The sequence below is a fragment of the Monodelphis domestica genome, chromosome 2 (genome assembly GCF_027887165.1).
Source record: "Monodelphis domestica isolate mMonDom1 chromosome 2, mMonDom1.pri, whole genome shotgun sequence".
NCBI classification, from domain to species: domain Eukaryota; kingdom Metazoa; phylum Chordata; class Mammalia; order Didelphimorphia; family Didelphidae; genus Monodelphis; species Monodelphis domestica.
In genome coordinates, this window is record NC_077228.1 from 523,501,306 (window position 1) to 523,528,751 (window position 27,446).

General features: G+C 45.4%; 1 protein-coding gene across 1 annotated transcript; it reads right to left on the reverse strand.

Annotated features, from left to right (window-relative positions):
- Nucleotides 1–2,023: 2,023 nt before the first annotated feature.
- On the reverse strand, nt 2,024–27,446 carry YWHAG (tyrosine 3-monooxygenase/tryptophan 5-monooxygenase activation protein gamma). The gene is made up of 2 exons (XM_001378914.4): nt 26,952–27,446; nt 2,024–5,616 (listed from the first exon to the last, which is right to left on the reverse strand). Exons 1-2 carry the CDS (start codon nt 27,036–27,038, stop codon nt 4,960–4,962), a joined length of 744 nt encoding a protein of 247 aa, XP_001378951.1. The 5' UTR covers nt 27,039–27,446; the 3' UTR covers nt 2,024–4,959.

The window sequence follows — 27,446 nt, forward strand, 5'->3', positions numbered from 1 at the left end:
GGGGCACAGACTTCTTTGTAAGGTAGTGAGCTCTCCGTCCCTCTCCAGTATTTAAGCAGACCTTGGAGGGCCCCCAGAGCCCGACCTTCTGCACTCCTCTGACGCTCCATGACAGCAAGGCGAGGACTGCTCAAAGGGACGCCAACGAAGCAGCAGCCTGGATGTGCCGTGATCGGAGTGGGCGTCAGGCACCCCCTCTGGTTAGGGGTCAGGGGAGGGGGGAGGGCCTCTCTAGAGGGGAAATGGACGCTCAGGGAAGGGCCTGGGACGATTGTTCCCGCCCTGATAAGAGCGCCTTCACGGCAGCTTTCTGGGGCTCCTCAGTTTACCAAACCCGGCCCAGGTATCCCGTTTCTCGCATTCTCTCCACAAGGCCATGCCCCAGACAGCCGTGGCGTGGAGACCTGGCTCTCGTCCTTTTCTGGGGCTCTGAGGTTCGGCGTCACCCCCACCCTCCCAGCTCTTCCATGGCTCCCTGGGGACACTCTAAGGAGGACGGGCACCTTCAGAGACTAGAAGGACAACGGTTCTCAGCTGGGAGGAGAGGGAATCTGGGCGGGCTTTATGGAAGAGGTGGCAGCAACCGGATGGGGTTCAGAATGATTCTGTAGTCTGCTGAGGTCAGGGGTTTGGCCTCTAAGCACAGAAAGAACCTCCAAGAGGGGGTGTTCACTCTACGCGGATGGCTGGTGCGGATTTAAGGGCCCTGCTCCGGGCTGGCCCGGCCTTCTCCCCGCGGCACAGCGAGGAAGTACACGCGGTGGGCGAAGCGGCAATGGGAAAAGCCGCTGAAGGTCTGGTCTGGCCCGGCCTCTCCCCCGCATGCCTCCAGGGTTACGGGCTTCCCCCCCCCTCCCCATGATGGGCAGTCTCGGAGTCTCCGGGCAGAGCCACCATCCCGGCCTGCCCCGGAACGGAATGAAGCGTCCTGGGCTCCAGCCGGCCTCACTCTCTGCTTAGCGGGAAAGGTCTTGGGCCATTTCCCAGTAAGCCTCTGCTCCTGGCCCCAAACCTGTTAGGGGAAGAGGGTCCGTCTGGAAGAGGGGCTGAAAGCGGCCTGGACGAGCACTGGCGCTCCCTCCGGGGTTAATCCCATCTACAGTGGAGGAAAGGGAAGCCCAGGGCTTAGGCGAGTGGCCGGAAGTCACCCAACCGGCTGGCCGGAGGTGGCAGCAGAACCTCAGGTGGCAGCAGAACCTCAGACGCCAAGGCTTGGGCCAGAGCGCCTCCCGTTACTTTTTAGCCTGCCTTTGGGCTTCCTTAGGAAGCGGCCCTAAACACGAGCCTGAGGGAGGCCGGAGCCATCCTTGGACACGTTTGGGGAGTCGACCCGCACCCAGATCGGCCACTTCACGAGGATTCAGCGGGACAATGGCGTCCCCTGGCCATGAAGACTGACGTGGCAGCTGGGACCATCCCCGGAACGGATGGCAGTGACTTGCTTGTAAAGAGAGCCCATCTCATCCATCGGGCTGAGAACGCACAGGTCTGTCGGAGAGCCTCCTGCCAATGGGTTCAGGCCGAGTTCTGGGGCCCTCAATGTTCGCCCAAAGCCTAGAAGTCTTGACGCGCCCCATGACACACTTCCACCATAGACTGGGGGCCGCTGGATTGCTCAGTGGGCTGTGCCGAGTCAGGCCTAGAGATGGGAGGTTCTGAGGCCAAATCTGGCCTTAGACACTTCCTAGCTGGGTGACCCTGGGCAAGTCACTGGACCCCCCCCCCCCATTGTCTAGCCCTCACCCCTCTTCTGCCCCAACTGGAACCGATCCCCAGCATGGGTTCTAAGACGTCAGGAAGGCAGTTTTTAATGGAGAATCCCCCCCCCCCCCCACTTGGGGCTGCCCACTCCTTCCAAAGTCAAGCCACTGGGCCAGTCTCTCCCAAAGAGACTGCAAGTGGGAAGGAAGTGTGAACGTGGTAAGGGAGGGCCGATTCCTCTAGGTTACCCCAAGCATCCAATGTCTGTCTCGGGGAAAATGCAGAATAAACAACACAAAAAACAAGCCGGAACACACTGACATCAGGGTCTGTAAGTTTATTTGCTCAATGTACGACGGCTACATAATGACTCACATTCATGATATTCCATCACTGAGGAAAACTGCTAAGAATGGTCCGTGTGTGAAATAATCCCTTACAGAAACACGGAGTTGAAAAATAATCACTGATTAGACCTTAAAAATAGTTCACTGCATAACATGACAAAAAGCACAAAGGCTCATTCCAAGAACATATTCATTGTTCTCCTACACTGTGAGAGTTATAATTTCACGGTGACAACAAACACCAGACATTAAGATTAATCTAATCCTGGTGTTTCTTTTGCTTTGTTTTCCTTTTTAGAAACAAAATAAGATATAATTGCATGTCACTATAGCAACATCCATAACAGATCAATTTGTTACGATCACTATTTGGTAGCGCGAACTTTACCCCCAACAGAAAAAAATAAATTAAAAAACTTTAAAAATTTTTTGAAGACTTAATTTTTTTTTGTCATAGGAATACATAACATCTACAGTATAAGTTAATAAATTTCAAGCTACTGTATAGAAATACAACACTAGCATGCACAATATGGTATCGAGAGTAATGGAGCAGTCATCATTTCACTGGAGAAACAGTATCATAGGCAAGTGCATTTCTTTAAAAAAAAAGGAAAAAGAAAAAAAAAGAGGAAAGACCATGGAAGCTGCTTAAAAATCAAATCCCCGCCCCCATTCGTTTCAGCCTCTGTGTGATCATGGCCTGAATGGGTTTTCTAAAAGCAGCCAGAGCCAAAGCTGAAGTTAAAAAAAAAAAAGGTTTTGTAATTCCAGTAAATTACTTCCAAATTATACAGGTAGGGACAACACTGCTCACGTCTGAACATGAATTTAAATTACTTTAAAGGAAAAAAGAGCCACACCCCATTTCCCCCCAATCCAATCTTGTCCACTCCATGGCATCTACTCAAAAAGTTGCAACTGGCAGCGTAAGTTGGATCCCAGCTTTCCTGTTTGTCGTTTCGGAAGGGTTCATTTAATTAGGACTTTCCCCCTAGTTCATGGAGAAAGACTTCTAAAGGAAGTCACTTTGGGGGAGACTGTGATGTTACAGACAGAATACACCGATTCCACGTTAGAAGAATGACTTCTTCCAACTTCACTGGCATTTGGATCCAGTGTTCATAATTATAAAGCCAATTTTGGCATAAAAATTTAGCAGAACTAATTGTCAGGTATTTTTTTCATTCCCTTAATTACTGATTTTTGTTTAAATGAGGGGACAAAAGCCAAAATGTCTGTGACCAAAAAGACTGTAGACACACTATGGCAGTTTAAAAAAAAACTAACTGAATGTAACATAGAAGCAACACTAATATATAATGTTTGTTGATTGGCTTCTCCAAATGGAGAAGGGCCCGAAGGCTTACTGGAAACCAATTGGTGGATGGCAGGAGCCCCACTTCTTCAATCAAGTCAAGCGCTATCCCCAGCACTCAGCATTGTGCCTGGCATACAGTGAGCGCTTAATCAATGCTTATTATAACCTACCGATACGTAAATTAGAAGGGAATGGCAGTCAGCCTCCAATTTCCCACACTTTAATTTAGAAGTCTGAAAAAAAGCCTTTAGTCAAAATAAAGCAGCACGATCTGCTCGTGATCTGGGTCCGTTTTCTCGCTGACTGAAGAAGTGGGGGGTGGCGATGTTTCTCTTTTTTCTAGGGGGAGCAAAGAAAAGAGTGGACATCCACAGGGCTCCCTACACTCGGCTCTTCCGGTGTGGATTTCTCTGCCAAATGAGCTGCTAGCACCTGAAGTTTCCCCCAGTTACCTCCGAACCCCCAGCCTCCTCAGAGCGGTCACCGAGCTTCCTTCCGTAATCCAGCAGGTGACCACATGCCATGCGTGGGCCCACGTACAGTGGGAGAGAGCCAGGTGGAAGGGGACTGGCAGTGTGATCCCTGAGGAAGAAGCTGTGGCATCGGCTCGGAACGAGGAGGTTCTCTGAAAACGCCAACACGGCACATGACATACAGACCTGAATTTTCTGTTTTTTTGTTTGTTTTTGGTGGTGTCTAATCCCTTTCCCCAAATCTACTTCTATGAAAGTGTTTAACTATTTTTGGTGGAGGAAATCGCTGAAAAGAAGAGAAAAAAAGAGGACAATTCCACAGCCACTTGCCAAGCACCTGTCGTTTGAACTCGGAGCCCCGGTCCAGAGCAGCTTTGACCCTCCTCAGGGGAGCCCTGTGGCCCGGGAGGTGGAACGGCTCGGCCCAGAGCGGGCCCAGGAAGGGAAAACGGGCAAACAGCAAAGCAAAGGGAGACACGATCGATCATGGCTTGATGTCACGTATGGCTGTCATGTAGAAATACTGTAAACTGTAACTTAGTGTTAATACTGCAAAGCTGATGGGCGTCTGGGAAGAGGGAGCGCGGCCTGGTCTCAAGGCCCGGAGCCGCCACACGGGGAGGGGCGATGGCGGGGCGGGCAGCGTGCACCGGAGGATACGCCACTAGACACGGGGACTCTACACAGCACCCACGACTCGAGACATGAGCACATGAACGAGAAAAGAAAGACCACGGCAACGATAACAACAGAAAACAGAACCCTTACTGGAACCACAGAACTCATTCGGATGAGGGCCAAGCCATTCTCGGTGTTTCCGTCTGAACCCTATGCCTAGCGATAAGTTAACTCAAAGACAGCTCCACCCTTATGAATCTACAGAACAGTCCAGATGCCGGTGGGAGGCTGTCCCTCCAAACCAGCACAGCCAGCCCGACCTTCCACTAGTGGTATTTTGGCAAAAATGTCAAAGAGGCAATCAAAGATAGGCCGTGGGTTCCTCCCCGGGAAGGTCACCCCCTCCCTTCCCTCCCCCACCCGACCCCCCCAACTTGTGGGAAAAAAATAAAGACTGCAGTAGTAGCATCGGCGTGCGGCTGCCAGTCCACCCGGGGTCCTAATTGTTGCCTTCTCCGCCGTCGTCGTCTTGCTGATCACTGGTCCAGAGCGTTAGGTTGTCCCGCAGGAGCTGCATGATGAGGGTTGAGTCCTTGTAGGAGTCCTCGTTGAGGGTGTCCAGCTCGGCGATGGCGTCGTCAAAGGCGGTCTTGGCCAGGTGGCAGGCCTGCTCCGGAGCGTTCTGGATCTCGTAGTAGAACACGGAGTAGTTGAGCGCCAGGCCCAGCCGGATGGGGTGGGTGGGCTGCATGTGCTCCTTGCTGATCTCGTGGGCCTCGCTGTAGGCCTTCTCGGAGGACTCCACCACGGTGGCCCTCTTCTCCCCGGTGGCCACCTCGGCCAGGTAGCGGTAGTAGTCGCCCTTCATCTTCAGGTAGAACACTTTGCTCTCGTACTGCGTCTCGCTGCAGTTCTTGATCAGGTAGTTGTCCAGCAGGCTCAGCACGTCCTGGCACACGGCCTCCAGCTCCTTCTCGATCTTCTCGCGGTAGGCGCGCACCATCTCGATCTTCTTCTCGTTGCCGTCGGCCGAGGTCTTCTGCTCGATGCTGCTGATGACCCGCCAGGAAGAGCGCCGGGCTCCCACCACGTTCTTGTAGGCCACCGAGAGGAGGTTTCTCTCTTCGTTAGAGAGCGGGTCGTTCAGTTCTGTCACCTGGTTTGGAAGGACGAAAAAGACATCAGAGTAAAGGTGGGATTAGTAGGGCTCACGTTCACGCTCTCAGCCACTAACAGAAAGGAGGAGAAAGGAACGAAGGCGAGGAGGCAGAGAGGCCCAGAACACCGGATCACAGGATCCCACTCGCCGCACGCGGCCTCCAGCGAGGAGGTTATCTAGACCCCTCTCCGGAGCAGGTGACGGACCGGAACGGCTGTCCTCTGGATGCTGGATCAGAAGCCCAACGCTGCTGTTCTGGGGAGTGGGGAGAGGGGGGACAACACCTCTACGTGGTTAAAGTTCCCAAGAAGATATGTGCAAAACCTGAAATCTGGGATGAAATGGCAAAGCAGGCATTAGGTCCAAATCAATAACATTGACAATTCTCTCAAGGAACCTCCTCTCTCCATTGACATTTTAATAGGAAATTTGTTGATTAAGAGTAAATTAGGAAACAGGGTGGATTAACAACATTTCTTGATAAGATCTCAATAAGTAAATAGAGAACTGAATTTGAGAAGAGTTGGATTTCTTTAAACCAGAATAGAATTTTGGAAAGTATGGAAAAAGGAATTTTCCCAGAGGCTTTTGGGTAAGACAGTTGGACCAACGACTCACCCTTTGGCTGTCTTGGTTCAAGGAAGGCTCTCCAGGGAGTTTTGCTCTGAGAGTTGCGGAGATGTTTATGTTTGTCTCATAAACCCCATTCTAGCAAACACCAGTAGTGCTGCAGTACCACTTTTCCACCAGTGGTGGCAGTAGAGTGAAACAGCTGAGTGGTGGTGACAGTAAGCTGCTGGAAAACTATGTCATCTGAGTCAGAGAAAGAAATCTGATTTTGCTCTTATTACTCATAAGTTTAATTTTCTAGATTTAGGGTAGTAAGATAGTCATTTGGGGAATTTAGTTGGGATAATGTAGTATAAGAAGGATCACTCTTGGTGATCACAAAGATTTCCCTTGTGGGAAAGACTGGGATCAAGAATTTATATAGAATTTACTAGTTATAGGGAATTTTTCTTTTCAATATTCATTTTCCTTTTACTTTCTGTATACAAATTTTAATAGTTAAAATAAATAGATTTTCTATAACTGGCCTGACCAGGAATTTTCCTTCTACTGCCGGGCAGCCGTTTTCCTTCAAATGAAATCCAAGATCAATTCAAGAGCCTGTCTATAGCAATACCAAGTATTGGTGATACCAATAATTAATAAGGATCAATATCCCTTATAACAACATTTTAACATTTGGATGAGTTAATTGCCCAGTATCTTTTGGTTAAAAAAAAAATTATACACACACACACACACAAATACGGGGGACTGAGCTAAAGCGCTGGCCTCATTCATCAAACAGCAGGGCTTTATTGGGCCTCGCAAGGTTTTCCTAGCTCCCAACAGCACTTACACAGTCCTTTTATTCCAAACTAGAACCAAGTTTTTTCCTTTTATACTCTCATCCAGTTGCTCCAGTTTATTTTTTTTTTAACCTTTACCTTGTCTGAGAACCAAGTATTGATTCCAAGGCAAAAGAGCAGGAAGGGCTGGCTAGGCAATGGGAGTTAAGGGACTTACCCAGGGTCACACAGCTAAGACATGTTTGAGGTCACTTTGAACTCAGGACCTCCCCATTCTAGGCTTGGTATTTTATCCACTGTGCTACCTAGCTACCCCTTTGTGAATTCTGTCTTAATATCATCACCTAACGTTTATGTATTACTTTTGACGTTTCCGTTTCTGCCTTTGGAATTCCAAATCTGCCTTTGGAATATTGTGCAAAAATTCTTCTGCTAGCCAGGTAGGAGAAATTCCCCAAAGCCATCTGGCCACACTCTACCTACCTCATCACTCCCTAGTCTCACTCCTTGGAACCCCACCTTCATCAGCTCCCGCCTTCACTCTAGAGCCTGTGGTTATACATCAGGGACAGGAGAACAGAATATTGCCCTCAAGTGGTGGCATCTGTGAAATGACAACAGCTAAAATGCCTAACAGTCCCATTTCCCCCTGAACAGGGAAGGACAACTAATTCTCATCGCCTGTCTGGACAGGGAGGCAGGGAAGGAAGGTCTAAGCCACCTGCATCTCAGTTGGTTTAAGAGGCTGCTGGCTTGTGGGGTCACCAAGCTAACAAGCAGCAGAATCCAGAAAAGAATTCGAGTCTTCTGACTCCTTGTCATGGTCTTCCCAATTAGGCAACTCTCTGAATTCTGCCTAGCCACATGAAACCAATTTCTGGCAAGTTAAAAGCCATTAATTCATTAGAAATCATGGAACCTTAAAATGTCCAACTATGTATAATTCTGTAAGCCTCAAAGCCCAGGAATTAAGTGATTTACCCAAAGCTGCATCAGTATTACTAAAAATCCAGATTCAAACCCAGCTCTTGTGATTTCAAGCCCTGACCACTTTCTTTGTATTAAACCAGATTTGCTCCATATTCTCAATTTTCCATTCCAATGTTAAGAAAGCTGTGGACTGTCATCAGATATGGTTCAAGTGTTATGAATGACAACATATATTAGGTATTCTCTTACGTGACACTACTTACAGGATACCCAACACCAGGGATTCAAACCCAAGGGATGCAAAGATGGAAGGGGCTACTTGCTTAATCTCTACTCCCCCGCCACAAGGGAAAATGCCCACATTCCTAAGGGTAGGGAAATTCTCAGAACATCAAACCCCCTTTGCCTCCATCCTAGCCCCAGGCCAGACACAGATGAATCTGTGCTAGATCCTGCTCCTTCTTTCATCACATCAGAAACTATGGAACTAGGTTTGGTTTTTTCTCCCTTGTGTTCAAGGCAGCCAGTCTTGTCACTTCCACTGCACAAACCTGTCTCCTCTCTTCCTTTTAATTTCTGTCCCTTGACCGGTCCTCATTACCCAGCTATACTTCCTAATGAGTTTTCTGACTCATGGCTCCCTTCCTTCCAATTTGGCCTGCACAGTTGTATCCCAATACAAAATGTCTTCCATTACCTCTTCCCCATGTTGCTTCCTGTTCAAATACCCCCTAATGACTCTTTATTGGCTTCAAAATAACAAACTCCTTAGTTTGGGGCTCAAGTGTCTGTGAAAATCAATTTGGTCCCACCCTACCAATTTACCCTTCTCACTGGCTCTCTAACTAGAATACTCGGAACCATGATCTTTTTATATAGTCCCTTTCCTACTACCAAAAAGACCTTTGCCCTCCTTGGGGATGAGGGATAGAAGGTAAATGGGAGTTAACAACTATGCCACTAAAAAGGCATTATTCATGAATGACAGATGAAATTTCCTAGTAAGGCAGCCCGTTATTAAACAACAATAAAGTTTATTCAGAGACATCTGTTTTTTTAAAAAAACATGTCTTTTTTTTTCAAAAACAAAAAAAATTGTGCTCCAAAGTTATAATTCAAAGGTATTTTTAAATGGAAATTTTTATCACAGCATATTCAGAACATTTATGAATTCTATTCCTTGATCATTGAATATATAGGTCTGGCCAGAACATGGATTCCTAAGCACAGCACTCCTTGCCATAATATAATATCTGTCACTGCAACATGAACCTTGGGTGCTCCAGACTCCCAAGATTAAGTTCTGGCCCTTTCCCTAAATCATGCTGCCCTTATTGGAAGGGCCAAAAACTATTTAAAGCCCCAATTGCCTCACCCCTATATATCAGAAGGCCTTCTCCAAATAAGGATTTGTTCAGAGGCCACCAAAAGTTAGCAATCTATGCTTAGAAAGAAGTGTTTTGCTAACTCTTAAGCCTTAAAATGGAACATAACAAAGTTATGAAATAGCAATATTACCTTTAGATCTAGTAACTCAGTCACATTTGGAAAATCTTCAAAGATCTTTCTCTGCCACTAAAAGAAGTCCAGACCGAAGATCCTTTCATTTCTAAAAACTGGCTGTGTCATTCAGCCCTTAAAAAAAGACTTCAGAGTCGATGAATTTGGGGTAGGGGCAGTCACCTGAATGGAAGGTACAAAATGGATCTTTTTTTGGAGGGGAGAGACAATACAATGAACAGATCTGATTTTTAATAGAAATAAAGCCAATACAACTCTCAGAAATATTGCAACAATTCACCAGCACCTGAGAGTGTAAGAAGAAATGTAGAGAAAGTACAAGACTTTATTCCCCAGAGCTTTTCTGCTAAAAAAAAAAATTCTAGTTCAAGAATTCACTCAATTAGGCTCCAATTCCAAGATATCCGTGATCCTGGTTCAAGTTCATTTAGTGGGTCAAAGGTGCCAAAGATACAGGCTGAGGACAGGAGAACCGACCACATCAATAGTGTGTTCCTATATTATTAATAATCATCATATTCATGTTAATGAACTGCTCTATAGGAACGCAATGTGCACATGCAACCACCTGCACAACAGAAGCAACTGTTTTTCTTTTTTTGTAAACAACCCTTGATTGTCTTAGAACTGATACTAAGTATATGGGTTCCAAGGCAAACAAGCCGTAAAAGGCCTCCCAGCTAGGAAGTGTGTGAAGCCACTGTGAATCCAGGACCTTCCAGTCTCCAAACATGGCACTCTACTCCAGAGTATCTTTAAGGACTGCTTCTTTTCAAGGAAGCCTTGCTGCTCCTGGAAGACAATTTCATGGCTGTTTTAGCCATCTAAATGCACATCGTTCCTAAGCTTTTCAGCTCCTCAGCTGCCAGAGGCTGCGTTCACCAAGATTCTTCCCCCGTTAGGACTGGAGCACCCTGAGGGGACACTGCACAGGGCACCACAGGCATTTTCAATCAAGCCCATGGCAGTTCATCACACTTGGAGCCCAGTGACTATCTAACCAGCAGCCCTTAATGGGGCCCGAGATCCAGGGGCTTGTGGAGCCCAACCAGGGGTGGACCCAAAGAAGATCTCCTTTCTCCCCACCCAACAAGACGCATGGAGCACTGGGTTCTGCTTTGAGAGCTCCAGGGCCCAAGGCAGGGGGGACTGGTCTGCTTCTGAGGAGACTCCATCAACTTTAGACAGCTCAGCCTGTGAATGCACCCCCAACTATCTCAGTGACTTCTACCCCTACTTCTGTGCTGTGGGGCCACGCAAGACACCTTAAATCCCAGAAGACAGCTGGAAGCCTTTCCCAAGCTAACTCACCTCAGCCCACAGTCCCAGGACCAATCTTTGCCAATTCTGACTTCTATCTAGTCCCCTTAACAAAGGTGCTCAGGAATGCCTCCCATCCAGGGGAGAGCCCAGAACTGAAGGCAGCGCCGGCCTACGGAGCTACAGAAACACGAGCTAGTGCTGTTAGCTTTTGGGGTGCTAGGTCATGCTGTGGATTCATAATGGGTTTGTTGACTCAAGCCCCCCATCGTGATTCCCCCCATTTGAATATTGTACCAGGACCATCTCCCTTACGCTTATGCAATCTATTTTTTTTTTAAGTCCTTACATTCTGTCTTAGAATCAAATCTTGGAATCTTAGGTTCAAGGCAGGAGAATGGTAAGGGATAGGCAACTAGGGTTAAGTGACTTACCCAGGGCCACAAAGCTACTAAGTGTCAGACGCCACATTTGAACCCAAATCCTCCCAACTAAGGGCCTGGCTCTCAGAGTCACCTAACAGCCCCAACTGATTTTTTTAACCCAGGCCTGATAGTCACAATAATTAATAACTAAGTTGCTGGAGACTCTACATAGAACCCTATGACACTACATTATTAATGATTTAAAATTCTGCCTGCAACATGTTTTAAAAGCTGCACACTTGGGAACATTATCATTGGCACCAACTGGTATGAAAGAAAAACCCATGGGTCACTGTTGGCACGTTCCAAAGCTTTACATTCAACATCTTTGCATCCACATCAGAAGACATTTGAAAACAGTCATTTGCTCTGTGTAGATTAATCTAAAGTTGAGCTTTACACAGCTAAGGGGTGTTCCATTAAGGGTAGCAGGGAGGCAGAGATACCAGGGGCAGCTAGGTGGCCCAGAAGATAGTGCTGGGCCTGCAGTCAGGCAGACTGCAGACCTGTACTGACTGATCTTGGGCAAGTCACTCAATCCTATATGCCTCAGTTTCCTCATTTGTTAAATGAGTTGGAGAAGGAAATATCAAACCAGCCCAGTGTCTTCACCAAGAAAACTCCAAACAGGGTCATGAAGAATCTGACATGGCTGCAGAACAAAAGTCTGATAGGACAATAGACAAAAGCCATAGTTTGGGTTTGAATCCAGAGAAATGAGCTTTGCGATTTCTGGTAAGCTCTCTCATCTCTGGGTCTCAGCTTCCTTCCCTGTAAAATGAAGGGGCAGGCCTAGATCTATGTCTCTTAGCCTAGGATCAGTGAACTGTTAAACAATATCTTGGTAATTATATTCAGTAACTGGAGCCACCAAAACAATACCACTAAACCAAGAATGGACCATGAGTACAGTGGAGGGGGAGGGAGAAGACCCAAAGAAGGCTGCATGGAAGAGATAAGAGGACTCTGAGCCAGGAGACATAGGGAGAGGCAAAAGTAAGAAAGCACCAAGGAGGGTGTAAGACTGCTTTAAGAACTGGATGGAGGGGGCAGCTGGGTGGCTCAGTGGTTGAGAGCCAGATCTAGAGATGGGAGGTCCTAGGTTCAAATTTGACCTCTGGAACTTCCTATCTATGTGCTTAGCCCTTACCACCCTTCTGCCTTAGAACCAAACATAGTACTGATTCTAAGACAGAAGGGTAAGGGTTTAAAAATGTTTTGTTATTTAATTTAAAAAATAAAAAATAAAGAATTGGATGGCCATGATCTGATGATCACAGGTAAGCTTGTCCTGGTCTCCATTCCAGTCTTCCTCATTTCTTTCAAAGCTCCCCTCTTCTAGGAACTTTCCCAATTCCCAGGTTGCTAGGAGTGCTTGCCCTGTATACATCTGGTATTTAGCTTTCAGTGTAAGTGTTATTCTTGCTCCACTCCCACCATGTGCCCAACAGAACTTAAGCAGCCTGAAGACAGGGACTTTATTTTTTTGTCAGTATCCCTAATGTCTGGTACATAATACATTCAATAAATTCAGGCAACAACGAGGACAAATTTGAGGCAGGAGGACTCAATTAGGAGGCTGCTACAATAGTCAAGGTTGGTGAAAATGAGGGCTCTAGCTGAAGTGGGAACAATGGGAACAGAAAGGAAAAATTAACAGGGCAAGCTATTAGTTGTGGGAGAATATGTATATATAGAGAAAAGTATACTAAAGGTCCAAAGATGGGCGATACCACTGAAACAAAGGACAAGTCAAGACAACAAAATGTCGGGACACAGAGTCTGAGGGATAAGTGGGACATCAAGATAGTGGATGGCCACAATGGACAGAAGTCAATACAAGGAAAAAGAGTGGATTGTGACTGTGAAGAGAAGTCAAAGAAGAATGCCTACAATTAATGCCTTTTACAGGCAATGGAATTTCCTAGAAAGGGCTCCTGACCTGGCCACATATTAAGATTCTTCTAATCCTGGCTCTACCATTCACTTTGCTCCTGGGAGCAAGTCATTTCTCCAGGCCTCAGCTTCTCCATTTATCAAACAGGGGCTTAGAATAACTTAACAGTTCCTCATCACTAGTCTAAGGAGCTATCTGTTCAGTTTCAGAGACTTCTTGGTTTTTTGAAAGCTGCAAGAAAGCACTAGCTATTTTTATGTTTAAGTTACTATAAACAAGCACTCTTTCTGCGAACTAAATGTCACACCTCAAAAGTAGGTGGATGATATATTAAGTTCTCAGCAGCTTTTGGTCATTATGTATTTCTTGATGTTGAAAACAAAAAGGGTCCTCATGCTCAACAACACTGGAAATCACTGGAGTTGTTACTTTTAGCTCCAAAATTATTTATGTTCCCAAATCCAGAGATAGAGTTAATGGTTTCATCTTTGTGAATCACTATAGCCAAACCCAAACTATCTAAGTGCCACTGGCACACACTTCTAATAAGATGTGAATAAAAACAAATTTTCTTTTATCCTTTCTAGTGAGCGAGTGGCAAAATTTCAACACAGATATGGCAAACAATGGGAATTTGCAATGTTGGAGGCACCATGGAAAGATGAGTACTCAGATGCACATTCAGTGGAGTTGTGAACTGGCCCAACTACTATGAAAAGCAATTTGGAATTATTTTAAGAAAGTAACTCCAATGTCTCTCAATCTGAACTCAGACACACATCCTCAAGAAGCCAATGATAAAAAGAAAGGCCCCAGATGTATGAAAATATTGAAAAAGGCCTGAAAATAAAACAGATGTCCACTGATGGGTGAATGGCTAAACAAGTTGTGGTAATAAATGAGTACTGTATTACTGGTGAATATGAATACAGAAGCATGGGAAGACTTCTACTGATGCAAAGTAAAAAAGTAAGCAGAACTGGAAAAACACATATAATCATTAACATGACACAACTGGGGGGGGGTGTGGGGGACAGCTGAAAAAGATGGCTAAGCCTGGCCTTAAAGAAAGATTGAGTAAGGCAGCTCCCCCTCCTCTTTGTAGAGGTGGGGGACTATGGAAATGGATTTGATATATATGATGTCAGACTTTTTGGATGTGTGGTTAATTTTGCTAGATTGCTGACCCACCCCCTTTTAATGGATTGTTACAGTGGATAGGTCTCTGGTAGAAGGAAGGGAGACATAAATTTTTTTTAAAAGGCATCAATACCAAATTATTTTAAAACTCTCTGTCTCTCTCTGTCCCTCTCTCCCTCTCTTCAGGATCCTATTTGTGCTTACTAATTTCCAGTAATTGTTCATTATCAAACCCAATCAATGATATCCAATTCCCAGTGTGCATTTCTTGGGGATTTCCAAGACAGGGGGTAAGCCAGGGAGGGGACCCAGTTTCCCAACTTCTTTTCCAGAGCTCCTTTCATCACACACTAATGACTAATACAAGAAGATTGTAGTAAATACAAGAATATTTTAGTAAATTAATTACATTGCAAATGAATAGTCTAAGTGTTACCACATATACTAATTGCTTCCCTGTTCTCTATGAGCTTATAATTAAGAGAAAATAAAGACAACCATCCTTTTCTTACCTATTTGGTCTCTTCTTCAAGTATTCCCTTTGGACACCTGTAAAAGAACCTAAGGCTCAGGTAAAATAAACTTGGCAGACAGCTGGAACTAGGTGAGAAGCCATCCCTACTCCAGAAGACATAAGGAGATGGTATTAGCAACTAACACCAGTAACCACAACTGGGAGGCCAGAGAATCGTCTCGCTATTTTTAAACCATCCTGCTGCTCTGATCTCCAAAACAGAGGAAGATCCTAGGTACCTGATCCATCAAAATACAGTAGAACCCAAATTTCTTTTTTAATTGCTAGAAATAAAAGTAAAATGACAAAACAATTTCTTTCTGGCATGCCAGGATTCAGCTCAGTTTCTGTCTTGAGAATGAATAGTTCCTGCTCTAAGAATTACAAGTAAAAATTCTATAGCCTATTAGGGAGCTAACCTCTAAAGCAGTTACCATGTAAAATATATACATACACACACACATAAAAATGTATCATAAACACATGTGAATCTATGTATGTATGTTTGTGAATGTGTATATAAATATCCCTTTGAAATAAAGTGTGGTTGATATAAGGCAATGAAGTTTCTTCTTTCAGCTCTAAATTCTATCATTATATGGAATTCACAATCTGCCCATGTCTGGGGATCCTCTCTGCTCAGTTTTACATTTAGTCTCCCCTGAACACACTTCCATTTAACCACTTAAAATACATGTTCTAAAAATGCAGGCTTTCTCCTACCACTTGGAAAGAGCTCTCTGCCCACAATGAGGCTTTAAATTTGTACGAAGATAATGTCATCAGTGTAAAATTTGATGACCAGCCTCCTAGTAACCCATCTGAGGCCAGAGTTAGTGATTCTTGGATCTGCTGTTGGCACCCTATATTCCAGCTCTTTGCAGTTTGGTTGGACTTGCCCCCCTTGAGACTTCTGTTACTTCAGGGCACCTACAGGCCACCATGAGGCATCCTTGGAGAAACTTGTGAAGGCAGATACTCCCCACCCCAAGGTGACATGTTACCTCTAGAGATTCCTTTTCCTTTTTAAACCTGCTCTTAACATTTGATTTTTAACTTGATTTAATGAGGATCATGCTAGGCATAGCTAGCCATTTAGGTCAAAGAGATACAATGTGAAATATACTCTATCCTCATAAAGACCAGCATCTCTCATTATCCCAACCTATACAAGATATGAGCAAATAAGCTTTAGTTTTTGTGTGTGTATCAGGTCCTCAATTTGTGTCTCATCTTTTGCCCAGCTTAGGACTTTCACAAGAAATTTTTTAAGTCATTTTATTGGGCACATATCACTAGTTCTTATGACAAAACAAAATCCTAATGTGGGTTAATATTTGGCCATCACAGGACTGTAGATTTTTGAACTCCAAGAGCCCTTCACAGTCATCCAGTTCAACTCATGGGCCCAACCAGCTGCCAAGACTTGGCACAGTCTCTCCTAAATCACATCTCTTGTTACTTCTCTTTTGGAATATTCCAATTGCCTTTCACCTGGCCTCCTCGCTTCCAGTCAGGAGAATGTTATTCTACTACACAAGAAGCTACAGTTGTTCTGGCCCTGGGACAGATTGCAGCCTTCTCTGCTGGGCATTTAATGCCCTTCCCAGAATGGCTCCAGCCCAGCCCTCAGGCCCGCCCCATACCTATTTCACATCCTCCCTGCTGCATGCTCTCTGCATCCCTTCCTACCTGGTCTACTTGGTATTCTGTACGTGACAATCTCTCTCCTGCCTCTAGTCGGCTGCCTGTAAACTAAGGGTTCTCTTGTTCCCTCTGCCTCTTAGAACCTTCATGGTTTTGGAAGCCAACCTCTAACCCACCTTCTCTGAAAAGCCTCCATTCCTGGGGTTGGCCACATTAAGTATCTTCTGTATTTATTTGGTGTACATCTTATGCCCTCCCAGAAGAAGAATATAAGCTCCATGGGGTCGGGCTGATTTCTGATCAAATGGTGCCTAGCCTATGCTAAACAGTTCATAAAATGATTGTTGATGGATTGCTGAAACTCTCCAAGAATGAGATGACATCATTCATTAAAGAAAGCACAAATAAAGGATTAGAACTCAAGTTCTAATTAACTTAATTCTTCTCCTTAGCTGGGGATATCTGGGAAAGGAAGACAATTCCAATTGTCCTGAAATAGACATTAATTGTAAATTATTATCAAAGATAATATTGAATATTAATAAAGATTAAACCAGAATTTGGTCTTATATTAGTGAATCACATATACAGCCATTAATGTGAGCCCAGTTTTGATGGTTACTGGCAATATCTGACAATAGCCACTTTATCTAGCAACCCAGGACCGTCAAAGTTCCATGAATGGGAATGCTAGTAGATAATTTCCTAGGTTTTGATGTACCTAAAACACTGACTAAAATGAAATCCATCAGTTAATAAACCAATGTAACAGTTGTTAAGAAGGTCAAGTATCCACAAACTCTGCTCTTGAAGCAAACATTTGTGAGAATTAAAGAGTATCATAATGGTCTCGGGGCAGATTGTTCTAGAAATGCTACCTCCTGTGGTTTAGGGTCCTTCAAAAAGATAAGAGTCTGATAGCCACTGAAAGACTTCCAAAAAAGCTATCCACATAGAAATCATTCACGTGGCCAAGGACTTGTATTTATTTACTCCTTTAGGCCAAGAGCCTGGGCTAATTGTCATCCTAAGAAATGACTGCTCATGCAATGAATAGAAGGTAGGTGGGTAACTAGACAGAATGGCATGGCTCTGGTGACTGCTCAAGAAACAGAGACAGATTAAAAAAGAACATGAAGTCCTTATAAAATAGTAAAAAGACTCACTGTAGGCTAAAAAATAGCTAGGAAAAAAGTTAACTTTTAATCAGATGATGTTTTATTTAAAACACCATACAGAGGGGCAGCTAGCCAACCCAGTGAATAGAGCCAGCCCTGGAGATGAAGGGACCTGGGTTCAAATCTGATCTCAGACACTTCCTGGCTGTGTGACTGTGGGCAAGTCACTTAACTCACATGGCCTAACCCTCATCATTCTTCTGCCTTGGAACAAATACTTAGTATTGCTTCTAAGATGGAAGGTAAGGATTTAAAAAAAAAAAGCAACACTATTCAGGGTATCAAAGACACACCTCCCAGTTTATAAAGAGAAATTCTTCAAGAACAATTGTTATTGAAGACCCAGAAATACTCTACACCATCAAAAGAATATTTGTCCAATTTTTAAGTAGTTTAGAGCAGGAAAAAGAAACTATTCTTAGGCCAAGCTCTTAAATTTTAATCAAAGAGAAAAAAAATCATGTCACTGGATTAGGGAGAAGTACTCAGGAAAATCAATGTCTCACTCTGTTTTATGCATCTTCTCAATTTCTTTTAAACCCGTCTCTACCTAGTATTGAATGGAGGCGGCTCTGGATTCTCCATGGCCATGCAAGTGGAACCCACACCTGGGAGGATGACCAAAGGTGACAACTTTGAATGAAACGTGCAGACACATTTGATCCTTGATGACTCACTTAAGCACAGACTCATTATCAGAGGCTTGACTACCAGACATTTCTCTAGAGGGGAGACTAGGAGTTCATTCATGTTTCTGCAAGGGCCCCCAGAAGGGCTGGGTCCTGCATGGGGGGTTGGGGGGGGGGAAGGAGAAGAATACCCATAAACCCATAGACCTTTGAATTGCTACATTCTCAACTATTTGGTTCATCTGACATTGTCCAGCAGAAGAACTGAATTCATGGCTATCTTTCCAATGGGATAATTAGATTCTTTTTTCTTTCCCATTAAATGGCTCCATAGCTATACTAAGGTCTATTTCTTACAGCTTTGCCATTCAATCCAATTCTAACAGAGGCAGTTAAATGGTGACAAAAATGCCCCTCAGCTCCAAAATGACTGGTACCATCGTTAAAAGCAATTAATGACCAGTCCAGACATTAATTATATAAAAAGGTAACATGATACTTTTGATGGCATTCAAAAAAACAGGTGTGTGAGCAGTATTTATTCAAAATAAGGAGCCAGTCATGACCATCTTTTCTCATGTGGGCTCCCTGAAATACCATCTTTGTTTTGAATGAATCCATTTCCATTTGCCATTATTTGGGTTTAAAAAAATTTAGCATCTCAACTGAACTCAGCTACCTCCAGTTTTCTTCTCTACACTTCCTTAGCCTCATTGGACTACCCCCTTTTCACTGAATACTTTTCTACACGTGGCCTTTTTAAAACTTAGTGAGAGGTGATTAAAAGAGCTAGATTGTTTCTGAAGTATCCAGAAACCTTGGTCTATCTAGACTGGGCTGAAGGAATAGGTCTCAGTCTGGCTAAAGTAAAAAAGAAGTAAAAGATGGCTAAGGAGGCAAATTGAAGTTCACACAGAAACAAAACTGGCTTCTTGTTGATGGAACTCAAGCTTATCCCTTCATCTCTTTTGCCCCTCTTACCAGAGATGAGGGAAGGCAACACGAAGGAGGAGGACTGTAAAAGATGAAGCAGTGACTCCCTCCTCAGTCTGATAGCCATCAAGATGAAGGAGCTGCCCTTGAAGAGGAGGGTCTCCCCACCCGCTACATCATCTGAGGTTAAAGGGAAGAAAGCAGTTCCTTTTCTCCTTACTATTAATGAGCTGTTAAAGGTGGCCAGTTATAGGGGTAGATACCCTTCTGTTTCAAATTATCCCAGTTGCTTAAGACCAAGGAAAATGATGACCACGAAGAAGAGCTTTCCTGACTTTTCGTCCTTCTCCACCCACTGCTTGGCCTTATCACCACTTTTATCTGCTGGGGATGGAAGGAGGCCCTCAAGGAGTTGGAGTAGAGGGCACACTTGCCTGGAATGTCAGAGCTGGAAGGGACATGTCAGGGATCAGCTAGTTCCATCTGAAGAAAAAATGGTGGCCTGGCCTTTGCTTCAAGATCCCTAGTGAAGTGACCCCAGGACTTGGAGATAGTTCAATCCATTGTCTGATAGCTCAGCTAGCTTTTCTTGGAAAACTCTCAAAAATATTCTCCAAGATCCCACCAACCCCTTCCTTTCTCCCCCAAATTCCCAGACTTCTTTTTCAACTGATGCTCAAATGGCATGAACTCAAGAGGCAATGGCCCACTGCCACCCTGGTTGTTGTCTTCATAAATTAACCGTGATGCCCTGAACTGAACACTCTCCCCCACATACAGCCTGACCAGGGGAAAAGTATAGAGGGATTTTTGTATCACTTATTCCTGGGAGATATAATTTATATAATACAAGATTGCATGAATTGTTTTTTTTTTACTGTTAAAGGGGGGAACCTCAATTAGCTAATTGTGGCTAATATTGATCTTTGTAGAACACCAAAACCTCCAAGTCTTGTTCAGACAATACAATGTCTAACCCCATGTTGTGAAATTGATTTTTTGAACCCAAATGGAAGACTTTACATTTCTCCCCATTATCCATCATATTACTATCAGCCCACTATCTTAATTGATCAATATGCTTTTGGACTCTTATTCCCTCCAAGCTTTATGTTACCTGTTATGGTACTGTTAAAGATGCAATCCATATCCTATTAACCTTCACCTTTATTTGGCCTGTTCTGTTTCCCCTTACAAAGGGGGGTCAGGGGGAGGTAGGGGAGAGGCAGCAGGGGAAACAAGACAAAGTGCTTTCAGAGTGTTTAAAGCAGGGGGACCATCTCCCTGGCCAAGCCCCTACATAAAACCCCAACATCGGCAAACATTTAACAGCTGACTCTTGCCCCATGGTGGGTCCCAGATGACATCAAAATGAAGAAGCGAGAACTTAACATCCAAGGACGTCCCACTCTCCCGGGTGACTGCTCCCCCACGTTGAGGCCAGTCTTCTCCCTATTTCAGAGTGTCCTAGGGATATTCCCCTCCCCTGAATTCCTCCTTTCTGGGTGGCTCCCTGCCCTTCCCTTGATTCCTTCTCTCAAACTCCCCGGCTTCTCAGGACTGGTACAAATCTGTATCAAAGAGCCCTGGCAGGGTGTAGAGGGGCTATTTGCACTTCTGCTTAGCCATGCTGGGCCTTCCCTGCAGAGGCAGATAATTATTCATTCATTATCTTGCTGGACTGCTATAAAGGGGCAGCACTAGACTCTATTCTAGAATTTCTTCCCGTAGCTGTGTAAGCCCTGGTACTCCGGGCAGCTTCCCGTTTCCTAGGTCTAGGTTATTACTCCAAGGACCAGGGACACAGCCATCCTCCTCTCAAGAGAGAACTCCAACCCAGCACATTTTAGACACCCTAATTCCTCCCCTCCAGCCTCCACCATATCAAGTTTAAACCCTACCGCTACCTTCTGGCTGTACCAGGGCAGCTGTCTGCAGGAAGGGGGGTGGGGGGTGGCTGGGTTCTCTTTAAGTGTCCCTGCTTTCAGCTGCCCACTACGATCACTGTCACAGCCCCAGCTCTGATAACAGACCTACTAGTGAGGGATCCTTGGAGATGAAAGGCCAACGGGCATTACCCGGCCCTCTTCCCCCAAGTCGGAGACTGGGCACCTGGAGGACAAAAGGGGAAGCTAAGCATTTCTGCTTTGGTAGCATCAGGGCATGAGTGGGGAAAACCCTTCCTTCCACTAAGAGATCTGAATAGGACATCTGCGCCCTGCTTGCCCACAGAGGACCAAAAATCACATTAGAGATGCCACCAGCCCTCGATCCAGACAAAGGAAGGTCTGTCTGTGGCACCAGCACACAGGTGGGAGCCATGCTTCCTGGCACTCAGCGGTCACTGCAAAGGACAAGCCCAAGAAGGGCGCGCAGGGAGCACCCAAGCACCGACTGGGAAAAGACAGCCATTCAGGCTGACCGTGCCTCATTGCTGTCCCTATCCCAGCATCGTCAGGTGACAGCAGAAGGGGAGGCCCGCGCTGGCGGCTTCATGGCAACCTCTGCACTTCTGTTGGCAGCTTTGATTATAGAATGGCAGAGGAATATAGAAATTAAGTAAAAAGAGACTCAGAGGTCATTCTAAATCTTGGGTGATGTCCTCTGGGTTCTGTTGTTGTTACTGCTGTTTTGGGGGGAAGGCGAGGGACGAGGGGAACTCTTTAGAGGGGAAATTCCCACCACAGAGGAATAGCAACCAAATCTTCTCTAACACAGTCTTAGCATTCACTGGGTGACTCCACAGTATAGTTTAGTGGACAGGGTCAGCTGGGGAGTCAGGAAGTTCTGAGTTCAAATCCTACCTCTGACACACACTGGATTATGTCCTCGTGGTAGTCACTCAACCTCTGAACAACCCAGGAAACTCTAAGACTTTAAGTTGGGGGTGCGGGGCAGCTCGGTGGCTCAGTGGATTGGGAGCCAGGCCTAGAGACAGGAGGTACAGAGTTCAAATCAAAGCCTCAGACACTTCCCAGCTGTGTGGCCCTGGGCAAGTCACTTAACCACCTTTACCTAGCCCTTACTATTCTTCCATTTTAGATACTAAGTCAGAAAGTATGGTTTACAAAAAAAAAAAAAGACAAGTTAATTAGTGACATGAATCCACAGAAGGTGTTTCCATACTTGAGAGATACAAGCAGAAAAATCTAATGGTCACCCTGGCCTAACAAAGAGAAAAAAATTAGTCTTTAAAAGGAGCAGAAAGATGGGAAAAATCATTCATGAGGTGAGATTTGTACTTTTCATCACAAGGCTGCTCAATGACTATAAATGACATTTTTTTTAGAAAACCTGATTATAAACTGATAGGACTCAAGAGTATTATTCTTTCATGGATCCCACATTACAAGATGGTACCGTATTCATTAAGAAACATTAAAATATAGCTGGAAAAAGAGCTGCTTAATTAAGAGATGGGAGGCTATTAATAAAAACATCTAAGATAACTGACTTATATATGAGATAGAACGATACCCACCCATGATAGTTGGAGAGAGCAGCCAAGTACTTCTGGGGGGCTCAAGAGAATGGCTGGCTAGTAATAGAATCAAGACTTGATTTATTAGATTTCTTCTATGTGTGCAAGTCACTCTACAGAATGAATTCTAGATACGGTAGCAAGCTAAAAGCTTTTTTTAATTCTTTTTGTGTAAATCCAGAATTTGACTGACTAAAACATCTAAAATCATAATTTACAGAGCACTTATGAATTACATAGCTCTTCACAATGATCTCATTGTGATTCTTACAACAGCCCTGGGATGTTGGGTGTTATCCCCATTTTGCAGATGAGGAAACTGAGGCAAGCAAGTTATATGACTTGCCCACAGAGCTGGTAATTGTCTGAGGATAGATTTGAACTCAGATCGTCCTGATTCTAGGTCTAGCACTCTACTGAGCCACTTTGGGGTCTAAAAGATAAAGATGAAATATCACAAGAATTCTAAGGTAAATGGCAGGTGTCCAGTAGCCTAATTTCATAAAGCTTTACATTAAAGCAGAGCCTTTTCCTATCATCTAAAAAAATTTTTTTTAAGCCTTTAATGTCTGTCTTAGAATCAAAATACTAAGTATCTAAGACAGAAGAGTAATTAAGGGCTAGGCAACTGGGGTTAAGTGACTTGCCCAGGGTCACACAGCTGAGAATCATCTGAAGCCAGATCTGAATCCAGGTCCTCCTGACTCCAGGCCTGGTGCTCTGCTGCCTAATTGCCTCCATTTGAAAATTTAATTTAAGGCTTAAAAAAGATCTGAGTAAGGTCCTAGAGTATTAAGAGGACAGTGTCACTACAATAGCGGACCCTTCTAGAAAGAGCCTTATCTATACTTCTATCGCTTGGACCTCACCTTCCACCCACTTGAGGTAGATACAGGGTTTTCTCCTCCTACATTTTAGAAATGGGAGGCAGGTCCTGAGAGTAAATGTTTTGTGCTCATGGTCCAATGAATCAATTAGCAATTTCATCAATCAACATTTATTAAGCTCCTACTATATTTTGGGCACAGGTCCCTCCTGAATCCAAGTCTGCTCCCCAAAACTGGCTTTCTAAGGGATCTAGAGAAAAGATCAATCAACTCTGGACCGCCCCAGCCCCAAGAGAGGGAAGAATTCCCATTCCTTTAAATAAGGGCTGGCAGACAGCCACCTCTGAAAAGCCTGCCGAGGTATTATTACTCCATTAGTGATAATGGCTATTGATCCTGCCATCCTGGAATACACATCAGTTTTTTTCTTAAAGCAAATTTAAGATATAAGGGAAAGATTCTTAAGTATCAATTGTACTAGGAAGGTGATTTCTTTTATATTAAGGAAGCTGTCAGATCCCCTGTCAAATATAAGGGGTTAACACAATGAAGGTTCGAACTGTCCCCTGCAGAGAACCCTTTACTTCCCCAAGGCAGCTGCAAGTACCAGTAGCCTACTTAGACATATTAACTTCTTAGGAGGCAATTGCAAAACCCAAGTACAAAAATGGCATTGTCTAGGCCATGAGAAGTAGCAAGGTGGTCACCAAAAAAAGCAACGTCCATTTAAATTCTAGAGGACCAGTTCAGGAAAAAGGCATAGCAATTCAAGGTTTCCCTCTTCCACCATTCTGAGAGAGTTCATCATTCCTATTCTAGATCCCCACAGGCAACCGTTATTGCTTGAAGCACCCAAATACTGGGGGCAAGACAACCAAATTATACGAGGTAGAATGATATCCATCCATGAGTTGGAGAGAGCAGCCAAGTACTTTGGGGGGCCTCATGAGAGAATGGCTGGCAACTTGCTAGTAATAATAATAATAGCTACATATTTATTAAAATATCACTTACTATGTGCCAGGAACTGTGCTAAGTAATTTACAGTGATCTCATTTGAGCTTCACAACCACCCTGGGAGGGGGTGCTATTATCATCACCCCCACTTCACAGATGAGGAAACTGAGGCAAACAGAAGTGGCTTGCCCAGGAAATCATACCATTTTCAGGCTTTCCACCCCCATTCTAAAGCATGACAAGTTCCTCATTTGCTAAGTGTAAGGTTTCACAATTACTGTGTGTCTGAAAAAGCTGGATTTGAATTCAGGTCTCCCTGACCCTAGGCCTGGCTCTTTGTCTATCAAATCACCTGGCTGCAGTAAGTCAAACGCCTCTAATGAGATGAGATTTGAACCCTGGTCTTCTTAAGTTAATTTCTAGGTGGCTGCTGAATCCACCATACTATGCTAACATTTTTATTTACTACCCTTAATTCAAACCCACACCCTCTGACTGGATATAAGCCCATCCCTTTCTTCAAGTTTATTTAAAACAAAATTCAGTTTTATGAGAAATTTAAGGCTTGGTGTAAAGCTGAATCCAACTGCTGTGTAAATAGAGCACAAGATTGAAATATTCGTTGTTTATCGATTGCTCTATGTAGTCCACTATTTGCCATCCTACCAGGTAGCAAAATGGCTCCATAGAATACTCAAAACAGAAAGGTGACTGGCCCCAATGTGCATCTGGAGGTCACTGATTAGTATGTCTAAAGGCAAAATGATATTGTAAAAATGTTGCAGGTCCACAGCACGAGCCTTCATCCTATCACACACTGCGTTTTCTCCAGCAGGGTCTATACAATGAAATTTCCAATCCCACTTGGCTCTGGAATTATCCCATTTCTGCATTACCTTGGCCATGGGCCATTCGCACACTCCCTACCACCTGGGCGCATTGCAGCCTCGGTGCCATTATGAGTGACATCACCGTGTTGCTAAGGCAATGAGTGCGAGGTCATAAGCTTTCCTGCAAAACTGCAAATGAGGAAGAGTTAGAAGGTTCAGAAAGACACAGAACTCAAGACAAATCCATTTAAGATTAATAATGCCTGTTAAAATGCGGTGATAGCAAGCACTGAAAAAGAAAAACCCATCGCGAATGGGAAGGGTTAAAGCCCATGGATGGTACCAACAGGATGTGAAAATAAAAGCTAAGGCATCTACTCCCAACTGTAATATCATTCTTGCCAGCACGGAGCTCCTACCCTTATTAAACTGCCTTTAAAGGTGGATCGTGTAGACCCAAAGGATCCAGCTCGGCCAACTTTACCGATCCAGTTTAACTTACACAGGTGTGCCTCTGAACCGGGGATGACACCCAAGCTGGTCCAATTAAGGGCGATTGATATGGTATACAGGGTTCCCTCAGCATCCAATTTAAAACGGGTGTATTTTTAATACCTTGTTATATAACCGGATACCTTTTGTTATCTAGCTGTCAAGGGTCCCTGAAGAGAGCCTGTCAAGGATGGGAGAATGAGGGCCCCAGTGGTCCATCAGATCGTGCCACTTCCAGGGTGCCATGCCTCCTCCCCCACTCTGGGCATGCTGACAAGGCCCCCCTCTTTGATAAATGTTAAGGTTACAGAAAAAATGCTGCAATATAGGCAGGCATCTGTGCACCAGATAGGCTGCGACATTTCCGATCAGCATTCTCTTTTCATCAGCAGGAGGGGACACGCCAGCCTTTTCTTGATTAAAAGGGGGAAAAAAGGCTCAGACCTGTCTCGGGAAACAAATAAAAAGCCTTTTCCCCCTTTCAGGCAGCCCCTCCCTCCCTCCCCCCAGTCTAGCCTCTCTGCAATATGACAAATGCAGAATCTTCTGGAATGACTTGATCCTGCCTCCCACGAGCGCTTTGTTTGCAAGATCAGATCAGAGAGATGGTGGGGTTTGTTTTTTACTTATAGGGATTTCAATAGATGGACGCCTGCATTTAGGAAAGAAACAGCAAATGTCACAAATGCAGCCTCTTAGCTCCATACACAACCTTGATTTTAAGGGGAAACACTGCACGTCTGGATCGATAAGGCTGGGAATAAAGAAGCAAAAAATCATATAAAATAAAAGGGGATAAGACGTTCGAGACAATGAAGAGAGAAAGATGAAATGGTCCAGCGCCCCCCCCACCCCCTCCCCTGCTCCCCAAAGGCAGGAAGGAGGGAGGGGAAGGAGGTGGGGGCGTCCTGAAAGAAGAAACGGAGCAAAGAGCCACGCACGGCGATCTTGGAATGATTGGGATTTTTTTTAACTGACCCCCCCCGAGCCCCCCACCCACCCTAAATTCCTCTTCGGGAAGGGAGAAGGAAGAAGGGGGTGGGGGGAGCAGGCTGGTGAGTGAATGGAGAGAGGCGCCGCCCCAGACACAGAGAAAGAGGAACCTCTGAAGAGCGACCGCATGAACGCGGCGCCCCCCCCAGCCCCACCCCACCGCTGGGAGGGCACAAAGGGGGAACCCCCTCCCCGAATTTGGCGGCCCAGCGGGGCAAGGGGTGGAAGGGAGGAGGCCTCGCGATAGCTGCATCTCCCAATATATCGCGACAGGGCCCGGTTCTGTCGCGACAGGGGAGGGGAAAAGAGGGGGCACTCACGTTCTTCATGGCCGCGGCCATGTCGTCGTAGCGCTCCGCCTGCTCGGCCAGCCGGGCTTTCTGCACCAGTTGCTCGCGGTCCACCATCTTCCCGGGGCGGACGGCTCGGACCGGCTCCTACGGGGCTGGGGTGGCGGGTGGGAGGGCGCGCGGCGAAGGTGGCGGCGGCGGTTCGAGCCCGGACAGTGGCGGCGACGGGCCGACCAATCACGTCCGCGGGACGGCGGCGGCGGCAGAGGCTGCTCCGGCTCCGACTCCTGCTGCTACTGCTGGAGCTGGCGATGCCGCTGCTGCTGCTGCTGCTGCTGGTGGTGATGGTGGTGGTGGTGGTGTTGCTGCTGCTGCCGCTGAGGCTCGTGCTGCAAAGGAGGAACCCGGCGCGAGGCGGCTGCGGCTGCTGCGCGTGCCGCGGGAGGACAACCCCCTCCGGCCACGCCCTCGGCCCTGACGTTAGCGCCGGGCCCCGCCCCGCGCGTCCCCTCCTCCCCTCACCCC

What these genes read in the sequence shown, in the direction of transcription:
- YWHAG (XM_001378914.4), bottom strand. Translation starts at nt 27,038, where the DNA reads ATGGTGGACCGCGAGCAACTGGTGCAGAAAGCCCGGCTGGCCGAGCAG. An exon ending in TGGCCGCGGCCATGAAGAAC is followed by an intron (nt 5,617 to 26,951) that starts GTGAGTGCCCCC and finishes CTTCCAAACCAG; the next exon opens with GTGACAGAACTGAACGACCC.